The following is a 24,201-nucleotide window of genomic DNA, read 5'->3' on the forward strand; positions in this document are numbered from 1 at the left end:
GTTACCTGCCAGCCTTTCTAGGTTATAGAAAAGTATTTTAAGAAAAATGTTTAATGCCTATAAGAGGAGAAACCAGAAGTCTCATTGTGCAAGCAGATATCTATTGTGCCAGTAGACGGATATATATATATATATATATATATATATATATATATATATATATAATTTCCAGCAGGAATTAAATGAGCAAAGACTTCATTTGCAAGGCAAAACTTGCGTATGATTTGTGCAGGACTTTCTTACGTTCCATACCATGACAGGGGCTTTGTAATAATTGGATGAGATATTTTATCCCAGGAAAGAGGCTTTGGCTTAGAATTCTTTAACTCTAATAAAACCTTTGATGTTTGTGGATCCTGTGAATATATAATTCTGTTAGTATCAGATTTTGCTATATCTACTGTCTTGCCGCTCTCTTGCCCCAAAAGGAGTTGTTTAACGCTGGAAAGGTTAACTTGACTTAGGTTAGAACTCTGTTCTACAGTATTTAAGATTGCATCTAGTTCGGAAATTGTGGCAGGCACTGTCACTTATCATTAAACAGCTCATTAAATCCCAGCTAATTGCATCTTTGTTCCCGCATTTTAAAGTCTTACTGTGTCAGCCCTTAACTACCTCACTAAAATTTTACCATTTGTACCCTCACAATTAACTTCATTAGCTTATTCTAGCACAAGTAAAAACAAGAGTTTTAATAAGATTTTGTTTTGTACAAATTAAAGGCAGAGTGTTTGACATTTGCTCTACCTGGTAGCTTGAGTGACTTTAAACCCACAAGTAAAGTAGTGCGTATTTGAAATGCTCATGACATGTTTATATTTTTTGTAATGTGTTTTGGTTTTCTGTGTTGTTTCAGAGCTTTTAAACAGTTTTTGCTTGTGATCCACAGCATACCCTCCAACACCTCAGTGGCAAAATCCAGGACACATTCTTTTGGGACACTATCTTCCCATTTTTTCTCGCAAGTGAATGGCGACCGTTTTGACCGCCGTAATCTTGAGCAAATTTACGTCACAATTCCCCCCAGAAAAAGCGCCTTTTCCGGCACGGTGCCCCAAAAGGTGTTTTGCGGCGCCACACAAGATTGCAGGCCTGAAAAAGTGCTTTTTTGGGGGGGACACACCACAATCATGGTGTGAAATCAGCAAGATCACGGCATCCAAAATGTTATGCCATGGCAGCCATTTTGTGACTGCTGCCCACAGCACTTCCACAAAATTCAAAAAGTGCTCACTGGTCCTGAAAGGCTGGCAACCTCAGTCACATTCATGCTATTCTTTATGTCTAACTTTTTACTTATTTTGTTTTGCTCCACTTTCCCACTTCGGTTCCTTTGAATGTTTTGGGAAAACTAGGGTTTCATGTCATGATGAGCCCACATCTACTACTTGGAATGGGGAAGCTTGCTGCTGATCTAAATTTCCCTGTTTCAAAGAGGATTTTGTGGGGGAAAATCCTTGTATCCTTTCTTTGGAATTTAGCTTTTATCCCCTTCCTCGCAGAAAGCATGCAAGCAAGCCAAAGACATGAGCCACCCGCATGAGAACATTCTTTCTTAAACCGTTCCTTCATGTAATCCACAAGTCTTAATCCCTTTCTCTTCTGTCTAGGTTTCTTCATCTGCGGTGTTTATTTATGGCAGCAATTGAATTTAATCAGCTACATGCTACTCTCTGCATTGGCCATGCTGCTTTCCCCCTTCTGCTTTTGGCGAGAATGCTTAGCAAAAGGAGGTGGAGAAAATGTAGAGGCTGATAATTATAGTCGTTAAGGGCCTTGGCAGAGGCACAGCCAAGAATAAGAGGATTGTCTTTTTTTTATTTTGGAAAATTTAGTGGTATTTGGAAAAGTTGAAAAGTACAGATTTGTCAACCTATCTCTCCTTCCCAGTGATCCTTTCATGAGTTTACTGTGAATATTCAGGTTGCTTCTGATTTTCTCTTCTCGTAGCATGGTCACAGTGAGTTGTCAACATGCAGGTAGAGGACCAGGAGGATAGTCTTCACTGGCTTTGGTGTATTTGATAATGTCACTGCTTTGCACAAAATAGATTTAATTAATACAGGGATGAGTAACCTCTGGGCCACAGGCCTTCCCAGTTGACCCATGGCGCCATTTTAGCTAAACCATGCCCACCTGTCTTAATAAGGTTTTTTTTTTTTGCACCAAGAACTCCAGCCAGAAATTTTAATGTTAGGAATAAATCCTACTCGCGAGTTACAGTCAAATAAGGTATGTGTTCTGGTAAGACTAACAGTCTTGAACAGAACAAATGAATACAAACAAGAAATGAGCTTCAAGTTCACTAGAGTATATATAGTTTAAAGTGTTACAACTTAGAAAATAATAGTACAGTGGTGCCTCGCTAGACGAATTTAATTCGTTCCACAGGTCTTTTCTTATAACGAAAAATTCGTCTAGCGAATCCCATAGGAATGCATAGAATTTTTTTTTGCCCATAGGAACGCATTAATTGAATTTCAATGCATTCCTATGGGAAACCGCGATTCACTAGACGAATTTTTCATAAAACGAATTCGTCTAGCGAGGCAACCTCCGCTAGAAAAAACCTTTCGTTAAGCGGAAATTTCGTTAAGCAGGGCATTCGTTAAGTGAGGCACCACTGTACATTACAGTGTAAAGACACAAAAGCTATCAACTAATAATATCCATAAATGTCAGTCCGATTCCAAAAGTGTTCAAAAGGGTCGTTTTATATAGAGCCGAATGCCAAGTCGATTCAGTAAAAGAACCCAGGACAGGGGCCTGTTTCGATGTGGATGTCTTCGTCAGCTGGTAATATCAAAAATAACAAATAATAACAAATAATACATAGATTGCATAAAAATTCTCAATTGGTATGGCTCAAGTTTTATAGTATCATATAGCATTATATAACATTTGGTTCCTTACCTAGTTTATGAGATCGTGTTGACTTGTGAAATATAAATCTATGTTTTTCCAATATCGTGTCTGAAAATAACAATGCATGTTTTAAGTCTAAATAAAAGTTGTTAATTATTAATTGTAAGGCATCAAATAGTTGTATGTTTTCTCACCCGAGTTTGTGGAGATCAGCGTGTATCTAAATATTTCTACGTGTTTTCAATTCGGAGGTAAGCTAATTGTCCTTTTTGTGTGTCTCTAGGGGGCGGGGGGGAACAGGCTTCCCTGTTTTTGACCATACCTTATTTGACTGTAACTTGCGAGTAGGATTTATTCCTAACATTGAAATTTCTGGCCAGAGTTCTTGGTGCAAAAAAACAAAAACAAAACAAAACCTTCTTTTCGGTGTATCTACAATTAGAACTCCAATTTATTTAACACCTGTCTTAATAAGTCTTGGTTCGTTTCACTACACAGTTGTATTTATAGCTTCTAAAACGCTGTCAATTTTTGCCTTTCTGGTGGCTGGATCTTTTATGCTCCAGTGCTTAACACAATAGGGAGCCAGTGCTCAGGTTTCCTTAATCAGGGAAAGCAGTATTAGCAGTATTTCACCACTAGTGCTTGGTTAAAGCTCCAGTAGGAAGCAGCCACACACTTGTTGTGCTAGAGCTAAATGAGCAACTGCAGTTAGGAATTGAATAGCTTGAAGTAGCCTCAAATGTAGGTCATATTTGCGCCTTACAAACAAAGAGAATGGAGCCCCAAGCATTCAGTGGTGGAGGTTCAGCAAAACATCAAGCTCCGTTCCTGGTTTACATTAATCTGTCTTGGCCATTCCATTTGCAAGACGGCCATTACCCATAGCTGCCAAGTACCCCGTTTTCTCCGGGAAAACCCCGGTTTTACTTACCTTTTCCCGGTGGTCCCCCGTATCACTTCGTCTCCCGTTTTTCTCCGTTATTTTCTCCTGCCGGCGGCCATTTTTCCCTTTCCGATTTGCCCTTCTATGGGCACCAAATATGGCCGCCGCCGGCTTCAAAAGTCGCATCTACGCATGTCCGGAAGTGCATAGGTGCGACTTCCGGTGTTGGCGGCGGCCATTTTTGGTGCCCATAGAAGGGCAAAGTGACACCGGACGTTACATCGTCCGGGACTTGGAAGGTAAGCCATTACCTCAGGTTGGCCACTGCTACTATGGTAGCACCGAAGTTACGGCAAATTTGTAAAACATGTCTCTGTACCTCCTGTCTGCCATTATGCTCTGATTTTTCTTGTTTCTTTTACGGTGCTCCCTGCAACATGTAGTCACTTACTAGAAGAGAAATATAGCCCATCTTATTGTTTAGCTGTCCCAAAAGTAAAGAGCGTGCGAGGAAGGGATTGGCTGGGAGACAGACTGTTCTTTCATCTGGTAAATGAGACTGTATTCCAGAATCCCAGGGGTTATCTAAAGAGATCTTGTTTTGATGGTTTACTGTAGCCCTGTGGGAGTCCTTTCCCCTTCCTCTGCTGATTGACAGGGATGAATTGTATCCTTAGATAACTCTGTGCAAGAATGCAGATGTTGCATGCCATGCTTGCATTTCAAATCCTGTAATATAACACACCGTTTTTTTAAAAACTAGAGAATAAAATGCTTGGTACCTGCTTAGGCTAGTTACTTGTTACAAACAGCAAAGGGGCAAAAGTGTTCAGATTATTTATTATACTGTAAATGAATACATTTTTTTAGTCTCAAAGAAAACAGCAGAAATGATTCACACAATCTGTATCAACTGGTGATGTATGAATAACTGATACTGTATGTTCCCTTTCCAGAAATTACACCATTAATGACCTTGTTAACCCTAATGAATTTCTGCTCTAAAGAAAAATCATTCAATAGGCTATAATACCCACTGCTTTTGAAAGATGGCTGTAGCTCTTTAATATGACAGTGCTGCCCCCGCCTTTTAGCTGGGGGAGTGGGGAACATCTGTAATTGTCTTCCTTGAAGTTGTCCAATGGGATTTTGGTTTATTTTGTGGAGTGCTCAGAATCGAGATGGCAGCTAATTAGGATCATGGCACAGGCCAGAACATCTTAAGACTGCTCTTCAATCTTCATTTCCTCTTACAGGAAACCACAAAATATTGTAGATTAAGGTCACTGGGGAAAGGATCAAAAGTTTGTTTGCATAGGAAACATAATATAATTGTATAAGGACCAAACAGTAAGGATGGAGCTGGTTTTAAAAACAGGATCTAGAGTTGCAATTTATCACACATCTTATATGCGCCTCTTTCAAGAACCTTGAGGTATTTGAGATGATATGCTTCAAATTCTTTTTAATGAGTGATTGTGATATTCATCAGAGCCCCCAAAGCTGTTTGCTTGAAATTAGAAACAATTGCAGTTTAAAAACAGAAACAGAAAAACAGATTAACACTACTGTTATGTATTCAATGGTCTTCGTTTGCCTGAGATTGAGTCTTTACTAAGAATTCTGAACCCCTGTGTTCTGATTCGATACATGATATCCAATAACAGAACATTTCAGGATTTGGGCCTCTGCCATTGGCCCTTAAACTCTGAGTTGTGATTCACAGCTTGGAAGTTTAGACAGCCAATCACGTTGGGAGTGGGAGTGGCCCAGACCTTCAGAAATGTATATAAGCAGTTGCTTTGCCCCTGTTGTCCAGTTCTGTTAGTTCAATAAAGGTTTTTGCTGTTATCACTTGGGAACCCCACCTACACTTCATCAACCATACCTATACTGAGCACATTACACAATGTGCATAGCAATTAAATCCCCATAGACCTTTGAAGCTTGCATTCATGTTTTTTTTATGCCAGAATAAGTATTATAGCCGATTCTGTATTTAGACTTGTTCATTAACATTATAATAATCATTACACTGCTTGGTGGCTATTTGAACAGGTCTTCAATAAAACTGCATTTCTAATGGGTGATAACTTGAAGTAGACCCACTGAAATCCATTACTCAAGTCCATTAATTTCATTGGTCACTTCTGTGTACAGTATTATTATTGCGTGTTATCCAATGTTTTCAGTGCAAACAAAGGATCTTTAATTTGCAACAAGCCAGAAATTAAGCGATTTTTAATCATGGTTTAAACGTATTTATCGTGATGCAGCCATCGTCAGTGGAAGATGAAAATATACATATAGGACTTCTTCCTTCCACTCTTCTCATATGTTGCTACAGAAGCTTTCTTAATACTAGGAGTATGATTTTGGGGGACAGTCTTGCAATAAATTAGGGATGCGGGTGGCGCTGTGGGTTAAACCACAGAGCCCAGGGCTTGCCGATCAGAAGGTTGGCATTTCGAATCCCCACGACGGGGTGAGCTCCCATTGCTCGGTCCCAGCTCCTGCCAACCTAGCGGTTTGAAAGCACGTCAAAGTGCAAATAGATAAATAGGAACCGCTACAGCGGGAAGGTAAACGGCGTTTCCGTGTGCTGCTCTGGTTCGCCAGAAGCGGCTTTGTCATGCTGGCCACATGACCTGGAAGCTGTACGCCGGCTCCCTCGGCCAATAACGCGAGATGAGCGCCACAACCCCAGAGTCGGTCACGACTGGACCTAATGGTCAGGGGTCCCTTTACCTTTACCTTGCAATAAATTACACCAGCGTTAAAGTCAACCTGTGTGGCCTGCCAGGATACAATACAAATAGGTAAGTGCAAACTCCTGTTGGCATAAAATTATTCAAGCTTTTGAAGTTTGGCAGAAATCGTTTGCACTTTACTGAAATTGCTAGAAGAATGTGTGGTTTGTGTCTGTGAAGGATGTCTTCCCACCAACAAGTGCGCACACACTCTTAGTCTCCATGAAAAATGAGAAAAATAGATAACAGTGCCAATTACATGTTACTTCTGGGTTCGTAGAGCAAAGGATACATAGCCTTAACAGATTGGGCTGTACTGTTTTCACTGCACTGTGTCCTACCCTAAGACGGGTAATTGTAATTATTCCCATACTGTCGAGTGTAACAGCTGCAGAAAATTTTTGCAGAGGCCATGGAGAATCAAGATCTTTGAGGCATAGCTTCTTCATATAAACAGTGCAATTATTTTATTTGAGCTAGCTTGGGCGAGTCTTACAGAAAAGGCTTTTAACCCCACCAGGATTTTTTAGTAACAAAGAATTAATAGTTCATAGGAAACATGTGTGCGTTGCAGCCATACAAAGGGCTCTATCTTGGCTTGAGCCTGAACAGTCTGCTGTGAGATCCCAACTGATACAAAACATATATGCTGTTTGGGTATGGGATTTAAAGAGAAACTTAAACCAGCTTTGTGGGATAGAATATGTTTTTACACCAATCACGCGTTCCCCCTTTTTGTATTTTAAAAAGAAAGAAAGAAAGAAAAAATCCAGTGCGCATTCTGATGGAATCTTTATGCTACATCTTCTTTTTCCATTTGTTGAGCTAAAGTCTAAAGCTCTTCCTGTTATCTCCCTGGAGTTTTTTTTTTAAAGTAAGGCTCCCTTTTTCCATTCATGGTGCATTGTTTCTCAAAAACCATACCCTATAGTCTATGCGCTAGAGATTTTGTTTCTGCTATTGCATATGTAACGAAATCTGTTGTTGCTATGGTTTCTATATTTTCTATTATTTCTATTCTTTGCCTAATGCATGAAGTTATAAATTTTGTACATGTAGTGTGCATTATATTCATAGCTGCCAAGTTCTCCCTTTTTTAAGGGAAATTCCCTTATGCTGAATAGGCTTCCTCGTGAGAAAAGGGAAAACTTGGCAGCTATGATTATATTACCATCCTGATAATATATTGATAATATATTGATACTGATTTCTGTTTGTTGACAGTGGTCCATTGTTATTATCTTGTATGACTGTAGTTTAGTATCAAAGGTTGACTGCATCTGGTTTTGTAAAGATTGGATAAGCTGGAAGACTAATATGAGTTGTTTCCATAGAATCATAGGATTGTAGAGTTGGAAGGGATCCTCAGGATCATCTAGTCCAACCCCCTGCAATGCAGGAATATGCAGCTGTCCCATACGGGGATTGAATCTGCAGACTTAGTGTCATCAGCACCATGCTTCAGCCAATTGAGCTATCCAGGCTGACCAGCACTAAATTGGACATATTGGATTAAATAGTCCTTAATGCTCTTTCAGATTCGAACTATTCACTGAGCTTTTGCTTTAACTTTCATGTACGAGATGAAGGGATCAACTACGTCCAGTTGATTAGCCAAATTGCTCCCTCTGATCCTTTTGCGAGCAATGTCGAGTTATTTGTGCTCCCTCTCCCATTACTTTTAGCATGGGATGTGTGTTTGTATGTGATTGGATTCTTGAGAGTGTTCTTTTTGAGCTCAAATGCCCAGCCATTTCTGAGACATAGAGGGCTATGGCTATCTTTAATCCTACCCTCTTGTTAACATATTTTTATTTTGTTCATTTGTTTGTTTACCACGTATAACGAGGTAGTGTAAAGATAAAAAATATATTACCACAGTAGCAACAGCAGAAACATCAATATCACCAGTTATCAAAAGTAGCTGAATGTAACCAATCAGATTGGACATGGTGACAAACTTTCTTGAGGGCAAATTCAGGCAGTTCAGCAGTGCTTTATCTGTTGCCTTGCCGAAAGGGGCAGGAGAAGGCTTGCTTGAAGCAAATGCAAACTCCTGTCGGCATAAAATTATTCGAGCTTTTGATGGGGAGTGTGGATCCTGAGTATCAACAAGAAGCTGCCCACTACCCAGATGATCTGGGCTGTTGTCCGTTGTGGCTTCAGCTCCTGCAACTCCACCAGATAAGGAGGGGAAGTGCCTCACTCTCCTTGTGAGGCGTCCCTAAAAGTTTGGAACCTTTGCATGGCCTGTAAGTGGGGCTGAGTTCTGCTTATTGGATTTCACAGCTGCACCCTGAATTTGTACATCCCAGAGACAGATGCATCAACCAGACTTCTGCTCCTCTGTTTTTTCCCAGGTCTTAGACCTATCTGTCCCAGGTGTAATAGCTGTGCTCCAAGCTGAGGCTTATTTTTCACCATCAGACTAACCATGTCTCTGTCCTTGATTTTTGGCTTTGGCTTCGTTATACAGGCTGTATAGGATCAGTTCTGTGAGACTCATGGCGCTTTGTATACCTGATCTTTTACTAGACTCTTACAAGCCATGGACCTGCATATCTTTTCCAGGTTCTCCTATACAGTGGACAACTTGATATCATTGTGGGAGCCCCACTGACGGAACGGTTTCTGCCGACTGTGCCGTGGACCAAAGTGGAAGAGTACAAGAATGCCGAGAGAGTTGTATGGAGGGTGCGTGCTAAAGATTCAGACGTTGCTGGCTATGTGCGCCAAGCAGGTGAATTCTATCAGGTAAGGGGGGGGGATGCTAAGATACAGATTTTAAAGAAGCACAGTGCAAATTCAGCTCTGTTTATTTGACTTTTTCCGGCCGAAGGACTCGCTTTTCTCTCTCAACACCAGGTGAAGTGAGTTAAATTCAGGCTGCAATCCTGTGTATGCTTATTATGGAATATATAGCCCCCACTGAACTCATAATACTTATGTTGGAGTTAAACCTCCCATGCTCTTGGTCAGGGGTAGGCAACCTAAGGCCTGGGGGCCGGATGCGGCCCAATCGCCTTCTCAATCCGGCCCGCAGATGGTCCGGGAATCAGCATGTTTTTACATGAGTAGAATGTGCCCTTTTATTTGAAATGCATCTCTGGGTTATTTGTGGGGCCTGCCTGGTGTTTTTACATGAGTAGAATGTGTGCTTTTATTTCAAATGAATCTCTGGGTTATTTGTGGGGCATAGGAATTCGTTCATTCCCCCCCCCCAAAAAAAATAGTCCACCCCACCACATGGTCTGAGGGATGGTGGACCGGCCCACGGCTGAAAAAGGTTACTGACCCCTGCTCTTGGTTGTGCGCTACCAGTGACCTAACCTGAAGTGAAACTATCTCTTAAGCACCCCGCATTACAAAAGCTGTTTTGGGAATGTAGGAATCAGGTGCCTGGTCATTCTCTCCCCACCAACCACACCTAGGCTGAATCCCAAAGGGACTCCAGGAGTAGGACGAGATTCCTGCTACAGATCTTGATGGGATAGATCTCATTTCTGAATGTTTGTTGTTTGACTCTTGGTGTGGGTTCTCTCTGGCAGGGAAAAACGAAAGCTTTTCCTGCAGCTTTTAAAATTGATTTCAGCAACAAAGCACTGAGCATGTGGCCGGAGCAGCTATCCTTGGTCAGTGTTTCTATCCTTGATCACTGTTGACAAAGATGACATTTGCACTCGGCTGCTGGGGGGGGGGAAGGGGGGCTTAGACTTTTCTAGGCAGCAGCTGCAGACAGTTAGCCAACTATTTGTACTGCAGTGCAGTGACAGATCACAAAACACTGCATCTGCGGGCATCAGAACATTCTTCATTTTTAGCCCTTGTAAGCAGGCTCTGCTCCTGATCCTCCAGTTTCTGTAACATAGCATTTACACAATAAAGCTGTGCACAGGGGTAAACCAAATATTAAAGGCCTTTCCTATCTTCTGCTATGTCCCCCCCCCAAAAAAAATCTAAAGACACTCAGTATCTTATGAAGAAAGGAGACATTCAAAAAAGGGGAGGGTTAAATAGAAATGCCAATTCTTCCAGCCGAAAGAATTGACATTTCTATTCAGTTTTTATTCAAACAAAGTCTGGACCAGTGTTAGAAACTGAGACGGGAAAGCTAGGAGCTAAATGGCACTTTAAACCTAGGTTATGGACGCCACTACAGAATGTCTATGCTGAAAATGAATGAACTGCAGCTAAAGTCTTCTGTTCATTTTTCGCATGGTCTAGTCCTCCTCTGAAGGCTGCAAAAGAAATGAAGCCATGCTTCCCCTGCCCGCCCCCTTAATATTCTTATGAGGGTCCCTCAAAACGCTCCCTTTCTGTAAGGGCAGCTGAGAGGCAGAACCTATCAGCTTGCCTGACGCTAAAATGATTTCTTGGAAGTCAAGCAGGCAGGAATTTCTCCTCCCACGCCCTCAGCACCAGCAGTTGCAGTTTTAATCTGGAATCTTACATGCAGTGCCCAGAGCTCAGAAATTGCTCGCGCCAATGAAATTCCCAATCTCAAAACGTGCCTAGAACAATGGGAGTTTTGAACGCTGGTCTGGACAGAGAATACAAAATTCAAGACACCTTTATAACTTCTTATCCTATGCCCAGATCCTTCCAAGCAATATACAGTAAACTGGATAACAGAATGTGCGAACAGCTCACGAACAGCCCCTGGACGCCTCATGTTTACTTCTACAGTGGTGCCTCGACTTACGAATTTAATCCGTTCCAAAGGCACCTTCGTAAGTCGAAAAACGCCACTGGAAACGCAATTTCCCATAGGAATGCATTGAGAACGGAAAAATTCATAAGTCGAAGCAACCCTATCTAAAAATTCAGAAGTTGAAAAATCCCTATCTAAAACCACCGCAGTTTTTTTCTGGATGTCGAGACATTTGTAAGCGTGCGGCCATTACCCCCATTCATAAGTCGAAAAATTCAGTTGTCGAGTCTTTCGTAAGTCGAGGTACCATTGTAATTGGTTACACCAATTATTGGAGTTGCTTTTTCCTTACAACTCTCCCTATGTTTTCCCAGTTTCTTCCTAACTCAAAAGTAGTTTCTGTTAAACTCTTAAAGGTTTGAGATACTTGTTTTCCTCCCTCCCATGAGTATTAAATTGGGAGGTGCTGAATCTACATTTTTAGTGCATTGAGGCTGGGCTTGTGTTCTGCTGGTGTAGCATCCACCTGTTTGCTTATACAGCAGCTCAAAGCATAGAGATTGCTCTTAAGCAGTTAAAATAATTTAAGTGCAGCACAACTCAGAACTTACCGTAAATGATAGGCATCTCATAAATCACATTTATAACCCACTGTGTATGTCAATTAAAAAACATGGATTTCGTTACTCTCAAATATACAGTTAAAAAAACAACCTAAACAGCTGAAATCCTACATAGAATGACTTGTTTTTGCTGGAATTCATCCACACCTTTTTATTTTGGGCTTCACTGATATGCATGACATGAAGGTCTTCTGAAAGTTTTAACGAAAGCTTAACTTAGCCTATAATAATACCGGTATGTCACTACTTTCAGATGGAAGGAAACTATTCAGGCAATTTTCATCATATGCTTCTCACAGGGACTAAGTATAAACTGAAGTGTTATCTTTCACAGTCTCTTAAATTCATAGGCTTATAGACATTTTATTTTCCAGTAAATGCTTCTGAGAAATGGCCTTGTGAGTCAGAACGTGGGTAATATTTACTTTACTGTTGCTTTACTGGGGTGGTATGTGTGTGGATCAACCAGAATGAAATTTTACAATTAACAGGCTGCTTTGAAAACAAAACAAAACAAAAACTACAGTGATTTAAGAACACAGCTAACTTGGCTTCGTTTCAGTATTAGTGGGAGGACTTAAATTTCACTTGCTTTCAGGGGAGCTTAAAATTATGTGGCTGAGTACTTTTCAGAAACTGGGTCCTTTGGAGAATTTTGGGAAGGTTACTGAATTGAGATAAGTAACTGCAAATAAACATATTTCTAATTGAAGGAAGAAGCTGCTGAATAGATTTGGGATAACTTCTGCCAAGGCCAGCTAGTTCCCAGGAAGAAAAATCTTGGCTTCACTGAAGTCTTTGTTAGTTCCTTTGTCAGTTTCTTGCTTCATTCTTTGAGGATGAGTGAAGTTCCTGATGCCACGTAGAAATTTATCCATGCTTAACTTTTGCCCTACACTTTCTTAGGCAGAGGTCTGCACTTAAAAGCTCAGTGTCCAAGCATTCTTTTTTGTTCTGGAACTTTCCCCGCGGAAGCCTGCTGAATTGGAGCAGAGGTCAATTCGGGTTCTCAATTGATTGCTGTTTGCTCCAATTGAGCTTTAAAGAGTGGGTTTTCGTAGGGAAAACTCTGGGGCAAAAAAGGGCATTCAGACATGGCAGAGAAAAGGTAAATGTGGATAAGCCCATAGTGTGATGACTATTTTCTAGAAGCTTCTATGAGTGTCGTGGTTTGTTTAACTGTTTTACATGGTCTTTCTCTAAGCATGCAAAGTGCCTATAGGATAGTGTTGGGCTACTAGCGTGGTCATATTTAGAATATTGATAGAATATATTTTTCAACAAGTTCCCCAGCTATCAAAAAAAATACCTAGCATCAGTTAATGGTTAAAAGGAGCGGGTCTATAGGTCAGTGGTAGAATACTGATTTGCAGTGTTGTGGTCCAGAGTTAGGTCTTGATGAGCAAAATTCAAAGTGTTGGTGCTGATCATTAAAGCCCAAAATGGCTTCAGCTCTATATACCTGAAGGAGCTTCTCCACCCCCATCGTTCAGCCCGGACTCTGAGGTCCAGCTCTGAGGCCTTCTGGTGGTTCCCTCACTTCGAGAAATGAGGTTACAGGGAAACAGGCAGAGGGCCTTCTCGGTAGTGGCGCCCGCCCTGTGGAATGACCTCCTGTCAGAAGTCAAGGAAATCAACAACTCTCTGATTTTTAGAAGACACCCGAAGGCAGCCCTGTACAGGGAAGTTTTTTTATGTTTGATGCTTTACTGTGTTGAGGTTTTAATTTGCTGGAAGCTGCCCAACGCGGCTGGGGCAACCCAGTCAGATGGGTGTAATATAAACAATTTATAATTATAATTATATAGAAAGGCCACCAAAGTGGGCGTCTGGGAAGGAGCTGACTGTGTACATAGTCAGGGTACATAGGCAGCTGGCTTATATCAAGTCAGACCTTTGGTCCAAATAGCACAATATTGTCAGCACTGACCAGCTGGGTTGCAGGCAGAAGTCTTCCACAGTTCTACCCGGAGACCCAAAGGATTAAGCCTGGAACCTTTGGCATGTGAAGAATGTGTTCCACCACAGACCTATGGCCCTCCCCTGAAGGTTAAACTATTGGTCTGACCCATTTATGGGGTAGTTCTTCATGTTCAATGTCTGTCGCCATGCTGGTTTCCTTAATGGGCACCCACCCCTTCTGAAGTCTACATTCATGATCTCGACACACCCATGAGTTATTATTTACCCCCTTGTGTTGCAACTCTTAAGATCGTACTCATCTGCTATGCGACAGCAGCAGCCTTGCTGAAACACGGTCTGATACTTGGCCAGTGCTTGGAACAGTTCCCATTGCAAAGATTTCAGCTCCTGTTAGTCCAAGCGCATTTGTTTGGCTTGGTTTTGAAAGAAGTTTTTAATATTGCCAAACTACCGTATCAAGAGGCGGAGATCTTCTTCAGGAAAAACAAGCCACGGGCACCCTCCAATCTGATCAGCGTGCATTGAGGCTAGAAACCCACCCAACAAACTGGGCAGACAGAGGCTGCCATATTTTAAAGGGGAATGAACAGGACCACTGCTCATCAGTGGTCCTGTTCATTCCTTCTCCTTGCAAGTCACAAGTTTCTGCTTCCAGCATCTTCCTTGCTCCATAGTTCCCTATTCTTCTGGTGTTCTTTATCATTCCCCTCTTTTCCACACTCACCCTCCTTATGAGCTCAGGCCCTCTTGAACTGCTGTTGTCTTGCCTACAGGCATAAAAGAGCTAAGTCAGGCTTCCTCAACCTCGGCCCTCCAGATGTTTTGGGACTACAATTCCCATCACCCCTGACCACTGGTCCTGCTAGCTAGGGATCATGGGAGTTGTAGGCCCAAAACATCTGGAGGGCCAAGGTTGAGGAAGCCTGAGCTAAGTTATCTGCTTTTGAGGGAATGAATGAAATTTGTTGGGGGTTTAAATGGTAGAATTTTCCGGCCCAGCAAGGAAATAGCAGCTCCACATTAGTATTCCACACGGATCTTCAGAATGACACTGCAGAATATTCCCACAAAGCCGCAGCATTGCTTAAGCCAGTCATGGTCCGGCGATGCTGGCTTGCCAATGGTTATAAGTAAAGCAACGTTTTGGATTTCTTTCCTGGGTTCTCCCTGCCGTTTGCCTGTTCAATCCCTACGGCTGCGCACATCTGTTTTGCACTATTCTGCTTGCTGATTTAATTGTACATGGCTGCACATGCATAGATATCCAAGAGGAAACCACAAAGAGTCACTTGTCCAAAGACAGTGAAGCCAAAGAACTGATGCTTGAACAGATTTCTCCTAGAACAGACTTTTATTTATTTCATTGCTTGATAGCCATAGCACTTAATCTTTTAATGCTGATGTTGAATCAAGCTCTCTCTCTCTCTCTCTCTCTCCCCCCACACACACACACTGTGGCTGATTTTAAAATTCCTTATGATGTCAAAAACTGTTACGCTCCCATGTGTGCAGTTGATTTTTGTTCTAAAGCGAGTGCATAGTGATAGTGGTGAAACAGAAGCACAGGCTTTTTTAAAAAATCAAAATGTCTGATTTGCTGTAGTGAGCTAAGGTATAATCAATCCCTAATAGATAACAGGTTTTAAAATAAAGTTCCCAGGAAATGAGTTATGTTAGATGTGCTTTCTCACATGTGTGTAGATAGATTTTAAAATATGGTTTCTGCTTTCTAAAATATGGAGTCCAGTGGTACCTCAGGTTAAGAACTTAATTCGTTCCGGAGGTCTGTTCTTAACCTGAAACTGTTCTTAACCTGAGGCACCACTTTAGCTAATGGGGCCTCCTGCTGCCACCGTTCCACCTTAGCACAATCTGTTCTCATCCTGAAGCAAAGTTCTTAACCAGAGGTACTATTTCTGGGCTAGTGGAGTCTGTAACCTGAAGCGTTTGTAACCTGAAGCATTTGTAACCTGAGGTACCACTGTACCCTGAAGTGGGAGAGGTCTCCTCTCCAGGACTGTATAGGACTGCATAGTCCCCTCTCCATCCGTGAAGAAGCAAGTTGTCAGCTAAGGGGTACAGGCCCCATGGTACAGCCCCCAGCTTCACCTAGTCAAGCCCCTAAATTGTGCCTTGCAGGACCAGGGCACTGGCTGCTTTTGATCCACTGGATCCAAATCCCCATGGATTCTTTGAAGGGCCCAGTCTTTGGACCTTTTAGCTATGCCAGCCTGGAGCTGGTGTACCAAAAAAATGGGGCAAAGTAGCCTTCCACACAGCATTCTCCCCTGAGCATTCCTCAGCATTCATCCCCTGGCTTTGGGATGTGGTAGCCATGCTAGAGAGGATGGGGCCCGAAACAACGGGTTCAAATTACGAGAAAGACAGGTTGGACTAAACAAGTAGAGTGCAAACTATTCGACAGTGGAGCAGCAGACTGGACTCTCCTTTGTTAGACGTTTTAAGCAGAGGCTGGATAGCCACTATCTGGGATGCTGTAGTAGTGGATTGCTTTCATCAGCATGGAGTTAGACCAGAATCAGGGTTTCCTAAACTTGGGTCTCCAGCTGTTTTTGGACGACAACTCCCATCATCCCCAGCTAGCAGGACCAGTGGTCAGGGATGATGGGAATTGTAGTCCAAAAACAGCTGGAGACTGAAGTTTGGGAAACCCTGGACTAGATGAACTTGGATGCCCCTTCCAACTCCTTATGTTTCAGTGATTTGGCTCCAGATCCAGGCGGCTTTCTTTCTTTCTTTCTTTCTTTCTTTCTTTCTTTCTTTCTTTCTTTCTTTCTTTCTTTCTTTCACTCACGCACTGCTGTGAGTGTCCATTAAACATTCTAGGAGTTGATCTCCCTTCTGATCCCTTGAAAACAGGCATGACCAGGCGCCACACCGACATCCCACAGCCGCTGCCTTCCTCTCCTTTCAAATACAGAGGTCAAAGAGGAGGTTTGGGTCACAGTAAATGTAAGCAGAGACCCTGTATTCGGCTGTTACTTTTTTGTCGTGCATGAATGCCGTTTGGACTGGCGCCCTGTGAACTCTGCTGGCTGATTCCACCCCCACCCTGCCTCCACTACTGTATGTTCCTTTTGAAGCTGCGTGGAGGAGGAGAAATGCAGCTGTTTACTGCTTTCACTGAAACTCTGTATGTGTGTGTTTGTATGTGGCTTCAGTTTTTTTGCAATTAGGACTGAAGCCTGGAACAGCACTGCCAGCCTCCGTGGAGCATTTAGCAATCACAGCAGTGATTGGATTAAAGAAAGAGGAGGTCTGTCTGGAACAATGTAAATAATAGCCAGCACTTACGATTCAAAGGGATCCCAAAGCCAAAGTAAAATTAGGGTGGCGGTTGTGGTTTTAAGCCAGTTAACATTGGCTTATAGAGTGTGTCCCAAATAAATTACCACATCTGGTTCCTACAAGGGGAAAGACCAGCAGTGGAGTGAGCATGAAACCCGAATTCTTTCTCACCCTAACTGAAGTGTAGCGGCTGGGTCCATGTTTCATTCCTGTAGTTTGATGTCTCTACTTCTGGGCTCACAAATTAAGCGTGCAGTGTTAATTGAGAAGGGGGAAAAATGGGTGCGGGTGTGTTATTGTTCACGACACAATCCCCCCCCTGCTTTTTGTTTTTTTAAATATTCACCTTGTTTCTAAGTTTTGCATGTATGCTGTTGCTGCAACTGCAGCCCAGATTCAGTCCCTCATCCCTTTCCACTCCTATCCTGCCAATAATGGAGGTGGAGAAGTTCTCCCTGCTTCTCGTAATATTGTGTTGTGTCCTAGTAAAATGGGGACGCGGTGGGTACTGTGGGTTAAACCACAGAGCCTAGGCCTTGCTGTGAGCTCCTGTTACTCGGTCCCAGCCAACCTAGCAGTTCGAAAGCACGTCAAAGTGCAAGTAGATAAATAGGTACCGCTCCAGCGGGAAGGTAAACGCCGTTTCCATGTGCTGCTGTGGTTCGCCAGAAGTGGCTTAGTCATGCTGGCCACACGACCTGGAAGCTGTACGCCGGCTCCCTTGGCCAATAACGCGAGATGAGCGCCGCAACCCCAGAGTCGGTCACAACTGGACCTAATGGTCAGCGGTCCCTTTACCTTTTACCTAGTAAAATAAGTTGGAAAGGTAGCTCAGTAGTAGAGCATTTGCTCTGCATGCAGAAGGTCCCTGGTGTATCCAATTTAAAAGAATCAGGTGATGAATAGGCAATCGTCCAGAATCAACAGTACTGGGCAATATGGTCTGAGGCTGTATAAAGCAACTTCCTGTGGCTGGTGTGCTATTTCTAAGCATGTTGCAAGAAATAGGTCCACCACTCGGGCTAGGCAATATATCGGTATATTGTCCAAAACTGAAGTCCATATCGTGATATCGATTTCATAACTTTTGACCTGGCAATATATCGCAAATCATGATGTGTGTGTGAAGCCAGCCAATGTCTCTACATAGCTACATCCTTATTTCAGACATTGTGATATATCGGTACATCATGATGTTTAGCTGGTGATATATCACAGTTGAAAACCAGGTGTCGGAACATGTATGAAGGCTGTACTTTTATTATTATTATTACAAACATAGCAACTTGCCTTATACTGAGTCAGCCATTGGTTTCAGGCAGGGAATCTTTCCCAGCTCTACCAAGAGAAGATAAGGATTGGGGCTGGGACTTTCTGATGCGAGTAGGGCTACCCCATTGCAGATTTAGGAAGCTGTGTTTGCTGAGAGCCTTCTGTCTCCATTTACTCAGCATCTTGATAAGCGTACTTCTTCTGACATTGCTAGTTTCGATCTGAAGTACAAATCAGTGCTCCCAATTCAAGCAGCTAAACTTTTGGAAAGGAAGAGGTTAATCGTTAACAGTAGGCTTTTAACAAAAACATCTGTACTGTAGTAATGCTAGTGAGGAAATAGCCCAGTGACCTCTGGCAACCTGATGGGACTCTCCTGTTCAGATGTGGAAGAGACTTCTGCTGCCAACTTTGTTTGAAAATATTGTAAAATCCAAATACCACAATGGTGTCCTTCAGCAAGCTCTGTGCTTCTGCAGGAGTCACTGCGCCAGACAACTGCCAAGACAGAAGTCTGATTCTTGTTCACCTTCAAGGCTTCAGGCTTGGGCTGTTGGCGCCACAAGTAAAGATCCTCTCTGGAATAATTTGAAGACACTGTCTGATGTTGTTTGCTTTTTAGCAGTGAATGACTATTTGAATTCCAGCTATGTCTTTATGCTAAGGAGAAAATCTGTAAAAATGAGAATATGAAATCAGCAATGCAACACGGTTCTAACACATACCGTATTTGAAAGAGCATTGTCATTTGATCAGAGCTAGCATATTGACTTATTTCACAGGACTGCTTCTGCCCCAAATGAGAGGTAGTCTGTTTGATTTGTAGTTAGATTAGAGACTATGCTTCTGAGCCACATTACAGCCATTACTTAATGAGTCCGTGGCTGGATTTGCATTGGTATCTTTGGTCTGGCTCCAACATGCCATACCATTGGGTGATTTTGGTCCAGTCGTAATAGATGGCTGGGCTGTATGAGCTTGTGTGATTTGATGGTCGTAGCAATGGGTTAGTATGCGGAAACTCTTTCAAATCTTTCTGAGGCCTGCTGTGCATTTCATATGTACACATCAGATGCTTTTTAAACGTACTGTATATCTAAAACCATAAATGAAAACACACATTCTGCAGGGGGCGGATCTGTTGTCTCATTTCACCATTTGTGATTCAGTTTATTTAGCTGCTGTCGCTCCCTTTGCTCTCAGAATGCGGCGAACTTTTCACTGTATATTTTGTGCCAGAGCACAAGTGCATAAGACCAAGTACAATAAACAAATACATCCAATTAAGAATGGAGGGCATGTATACATGCGACATTGGACATGCCGTTTATGTATTTAAGGCATTTGTATATCTTCATAAATATTTATCCCGAGAAAGTTTACATTGCAAATTTCAATGCAATGAGCCACTCATTGACTCTGTTCCGACTACAGTATTTCAGTGGAACAGTATTCTCTTTGTCTTATTGCATATATTTTTTTACTTAGAATCAGCGTTGGAAGGGTCATGTAGGAATCTCTTTGCCCAACATGGAGTTTGAATTTAAATTTCGCATAAATTTAATAAGCAAATGGCATTTAATAAGAACATAAGAAGAGCCTGCTGGATCAGGCCCAAGGTGGATGGATCACAACCATTGTGGCTACAAGTCTTGTCCTCCATGGATTTCTTCAATCCTCTTCTCAAGCCATCCAAAGTTGGTGTTGGCTGTCACTGCCTCTTGTAGGATTGAGTTCCATCATGTCACATGTGCTGTGCAAAGAAGCACTTAATGTTGTCTGTTATGAATCTCCCAACATTCAGCTTCATTGTGTGTCCATGAGTTCCAGCGTTATGAGAGAGGCAGGAATTTTTTCTCGATCCACTTTCTTCATGCTCAGTACCAGATTTATGTATAAACTAAACAAGCTATAGCTTAGGGCCCCACTCTCTTGGGGCCCCAAAAATTTTTTTAAGGGAAAAAACCTGGGATGTACATATCCAAAATATAAAATAAAAAACAAATAAAATAAAACCTACATACAGCAACAGTGTTTTGTGTTGTGTAGGCTCCTATGATGTAAGTAATAGCCTGCTAGCCTGCTCCCTAAAATATCAGTGGTTTGCTCATTTCTATATATAGGGTGCCTGCATTCTGCATGGACTGGTTATTTTGTTATGTGCAAATGGCTTTAGAAACCTTTTAGGTCCATAAATTACCATATAGCATATATTCAACACAAAAAACAGTGACAATTTGTTGTTGACAAAGGACAGCTGGAAATATAAAGGGCCCCGTTACCTTCAGTAGCTTAGGGCCTCATCAAGCCTAAATCTGGCCCTGTTCATGCCATGCATAATTTTATAAATTTCTATCCTGTCACCTCTTACTTACGTGTTCTCTTAAAGTCTCAATTACTGCAACCAATTCCTCACAGAGGAGTCGCTCCCTCCCCTTGTTAATTTTGGTTGCCCTTTTCTGAACCTTTTCACAACTCTGCAATTTCATTCTGTGGGGATTAATGTTAGCTACAAAGCCCCTAATCGAATTTTTATTGAATGTGTTGGAACCAAAGCTTACGTAGTATGTCCTGGAAGCAGTGTTTTCTCTTATTTAAACTATATATATATATTTCTTTATATAATTCTACAGGCCATTGTTCGAGGCGGAGGACACATCCTGCCCTATGACCAGCCAGAAAGATGTTTGGACATGATCGACAGATTTATATCAGGGAGGGGATTCAAAGCCTAGTGGGTACTGAAAACTCAGCTTCAGTGCTGCAGCTCTTCTGAATTCTCCACAAGAGATTTTAGGGGCTGATAGGAAAACTTGTACTGTGTATAAATAAACTGTTTTTTTCTGCTCAGCTACAATCTTGAGTCTGTTGTCCTTGTCACCGGCTCAGCTTTCCCTACTGTGGTGCAATTTTGAACCTGGTATTACAGAGGAAACTCTTTTTTTTTTTTTTACATAGTTCCAGAATCCCTCATAGGCTGAACTTAAAAAGGTAAAGGTAAAGGGCCCCTGACAGGTACCGTCTTTCCCCTTTTTTAAGACACCGTCTTATAACTTTTTTTCCTCAAAAAAACACAGGGTGGCTTACTTTCGGTGGGATGTCTTATTTTTTTTATTACCGGTACAGTTTTTACAGCTCAGGGCGCTGGCTCAGGGCGCTGCTCGGTTCTCTTGAGTGCTCGGCGCTGCAGCAGCCACTGGTTCCGGGTGGCGGGGCAGCAGGCATCCTAGGCCGGGCCAGGCAGAGGCCGCTGGCTCAGGCGCTCCGCCTGCCGCTGCAGGGCGCTCCAAGCTCCTTGGCCAGGCCAGGCAAGGAAGAAGCAGTGAGCCCAGCGGTGGCGACAAGCACAGAAGCGGCAGGGCGGCGATGGACGAGAAGGCGGAGCGCGGGGATGCAGCCAGCAAGGCGGGAGCGCGATCAGCTGTTAAGCGGAGCTCTTGGAGCACCACTTCAGAGCTGATCGCGCTCCTGCAGTGCCAGCTGCATGGAGTGACTCTGTGAGTGGAGGTGCCTGTGGGGGTTGGTTTCCGCGGAGCGGAAGTATGGCTTATTTTGGGGGTATGTCTTATATTTCTCAAATGCTTAAAAACCCTGCCATGGCTTACTTTCTGACTACGTATTAAAAAAGGGGAAACAGGGTAAGTCCAGTTGCGAACAACTCTGGGGTTGCGGGACTCATCTCGCTTTACTGGCTGAGGGAGCCGGCGTACAGCTTCCGGGTCATGTGGCCAGCATGACTAAGCCGCTTCTGGCGAACCAGAGCAGCGCATGGAAATGCCGTTTACCTTGCCTCTGTAGCGGTACCTATTTATCTACTTGCACTTTGATGTGCTTTTGAACTGCTAGGTGGGCAGGAGCTGGGACCGAGCAACGGGAGCTCACCCAATTGCAGGGATTCGAACTGCCGACCTTCTGATCGGCAAGCCCTTCAGTGGTTTAACCCACAGTTCAGTGGTTCAGTGGTTTAACCCACAGTGCCACCTTAGGCTGAACTTATTCACATGTAAAAAGAGTTACACGTTACACTGTTGAGACTATTGTTACATGGAATGCCCTCTTCCGAGTCCCAAAGGACTTACCCATTGGCGGTCATGCGTCAATTGGATGTGCACAGAATGGCCGCCGGCTGTACAAAGCAGCTTTCAACAAATTCTTTCCGGATCCTAGATGTAGCCAGTCATGCCAGCTGAGGCTTTGTGGGGTTTTTGAGTCTTTGAGTCTCAAGAGGGAACCACGTAATTACAGTGGCACCTTGGTTCTCAAACATAATCCGTTCCAGAAGTCCGTTCCAAAACCAAAGCGTTCCAAAACCAAGGCGCGCTTTCCCATAGAAAATATTGCAAAATGGAATAATCCGTTCCAGACTTTTAAAAACAGCATCTGAAGAATACCCCTAAAATGTGTATCTGAAGAAGTGCGCATGCACACGGAAGCTCATACCAATGACAAACTTAATTGTCTCTAAGGTGCTACTGGAAGGAATTTTTTTATTTTTTTTATTTTGTTCCTAAAACAGCAATTTAACATGAATTTCACTATTTAACGACACCATTGATCCATAAAATGAAAGAAATAAAACACGTACTGCAGTCACACAGTCAATCAATCAGTAGCTGAACTGGGTTCCACACAGTCACAAAAACAAAACAAAAAAGAGCCAGAAAAACAAAAATGCAAAATAAATAGCCAAAACAGACAGACCTCAGCGTAACACTCAAAACAGAAGTGTGGCACTGAAATCGGAAGTGTAACACTTAAAATGGAGCATGTTCGGCTTCCAAAAAGAGTTTGCAAACCGGAACTCTTGCTTCCAGGTTTGCAGTGTTTGGGTTCCAAGTTGTTGGAGTACCAAGGCATTTGAGAACAAAGGTACCACTGTTCCGTGGAACGGGGCTGAACTGCTGATGTTTCCCTGGCATGAGGTACAGTACATGGCTGGGCCTCTGCTCAACTTTCCATGTGTTAGAAGGGGTATCTGAAGTGAAGACTTCAGATGTAAGTTGCTTCTTCACTACAGATACCCATTTTAACACACGGCCTTCTCAGCCAGCACCATGCTAGCCTCACTTTTGAGTAATTGATATGTAAAAGGGGCTTTATTCTCTAACTTGGGGCTTCTCCTCATTGCTTTAACTGCTGCAAAACAACAGACAGATGTATAAATGGAACTTTCTTTTACTTGGACCCGCAGAAGTAGAACAAAAATAGGAACCCATTAAAGGAACAAAGTAGGAAGAAGGAGAAAGACAAAGGAGATATTTATTAATCTGATGAGTTTTGGACCCTACTGTTCATTCTTCAGGGAAATTCGGGAAAATAAAGATTTGACATTTATATGTCCTGCCTCTCTCCTGAGCTTTCCCAAAGAAGGACCAGATGAGTCTGAAATATGTTAGATTAATAAATCTCTCTCTTGTCTACCGTTTTGCTTCCATGCAAGTGAAATTATTAAAAATAAAACAAATCTCCCCCCACAAAAAAATCCTTAAACCCCCTTTCCAGTTTTTCCTATTGTTTTGCTCTCATCTGTAGACTCCTGAACATCAAAAATAATCCACTTAATGATATTTTTGTACACACCCCACTTCTCTAAATAAAAGTTCCAGTAGCATGATACTTACCTGGGCTCCGTTCATATGCCATTTTGTAACATTTGAGTTTATTCACAAAGAGTTTGTATGTAGGTGAACTAACCTGCAGATGTTTTGAACTACAACTCCCACCAGCCCCAGCCCTCACTGGGGTTGATGGGAGTTGTAGTCCAAAGCATTTGGAGGGCTCCAGGTTGGAGAAAGCCAGCTTCTCCAAAAGACAGTCCAATTGATTGTCTCACATCTGATCTCACAGGGAAAGACAGCCCACAAAAGGCTAGGAACCTCTGTCTCTTCCTCACTATCTTACTCAACAATTATCTGTCTTTGG

At 42.6% G+C, this 24,201-nt stretch overlaps 1 protein-coding gene across 12 annotated transcripts in view; it reads left to right on the forward strand.

The window, feature by feature from the left end:
• Nucleotides 1-21,136, forward strand: part of CPVL (carboxypeptidase vitellogenic like) — a 60,992-nt gene extending 39,856 nt beyond the window's left edge. For all 12 annotated transcript variants that reach the window (XM_088654206.1, XM_088654202.1, XM_088654200.1 and 9 more), the window contains 2 exons: nt 9,073-9,255; nt 20,913-21,136. In XM_088654206.1, the coding sequence (XP_088510332.1) occupies nt 9,073-9,255; nt 20,913-21,014 (285 nt within the window). In that variant the 3' untranslated portion in view covers nt 21,015-21,136. The remainder of the gene's footprint in view (nt 1-9,072; nt 9,256-20,912) is intronic.
• Nucleotides 21,137-24,201: the final 3,065 nt, after the last annotated feature.

The sequence above is a fragment of the Zootoca vivipara genome, chromosome 11, assembly GCF_965207765.1.
Source record: "Zootoca vivipara chromosome 11, rZooViv2.hap1.1, whole genome shotgun sequence".
NCBI classification, from domain to species: domain Eukaryota; kingdom Metazoa; phylum Chordata; class Lepidosauria; order Squamata; family Lacertidae; genus Zootoca; species Zootoca vivipara.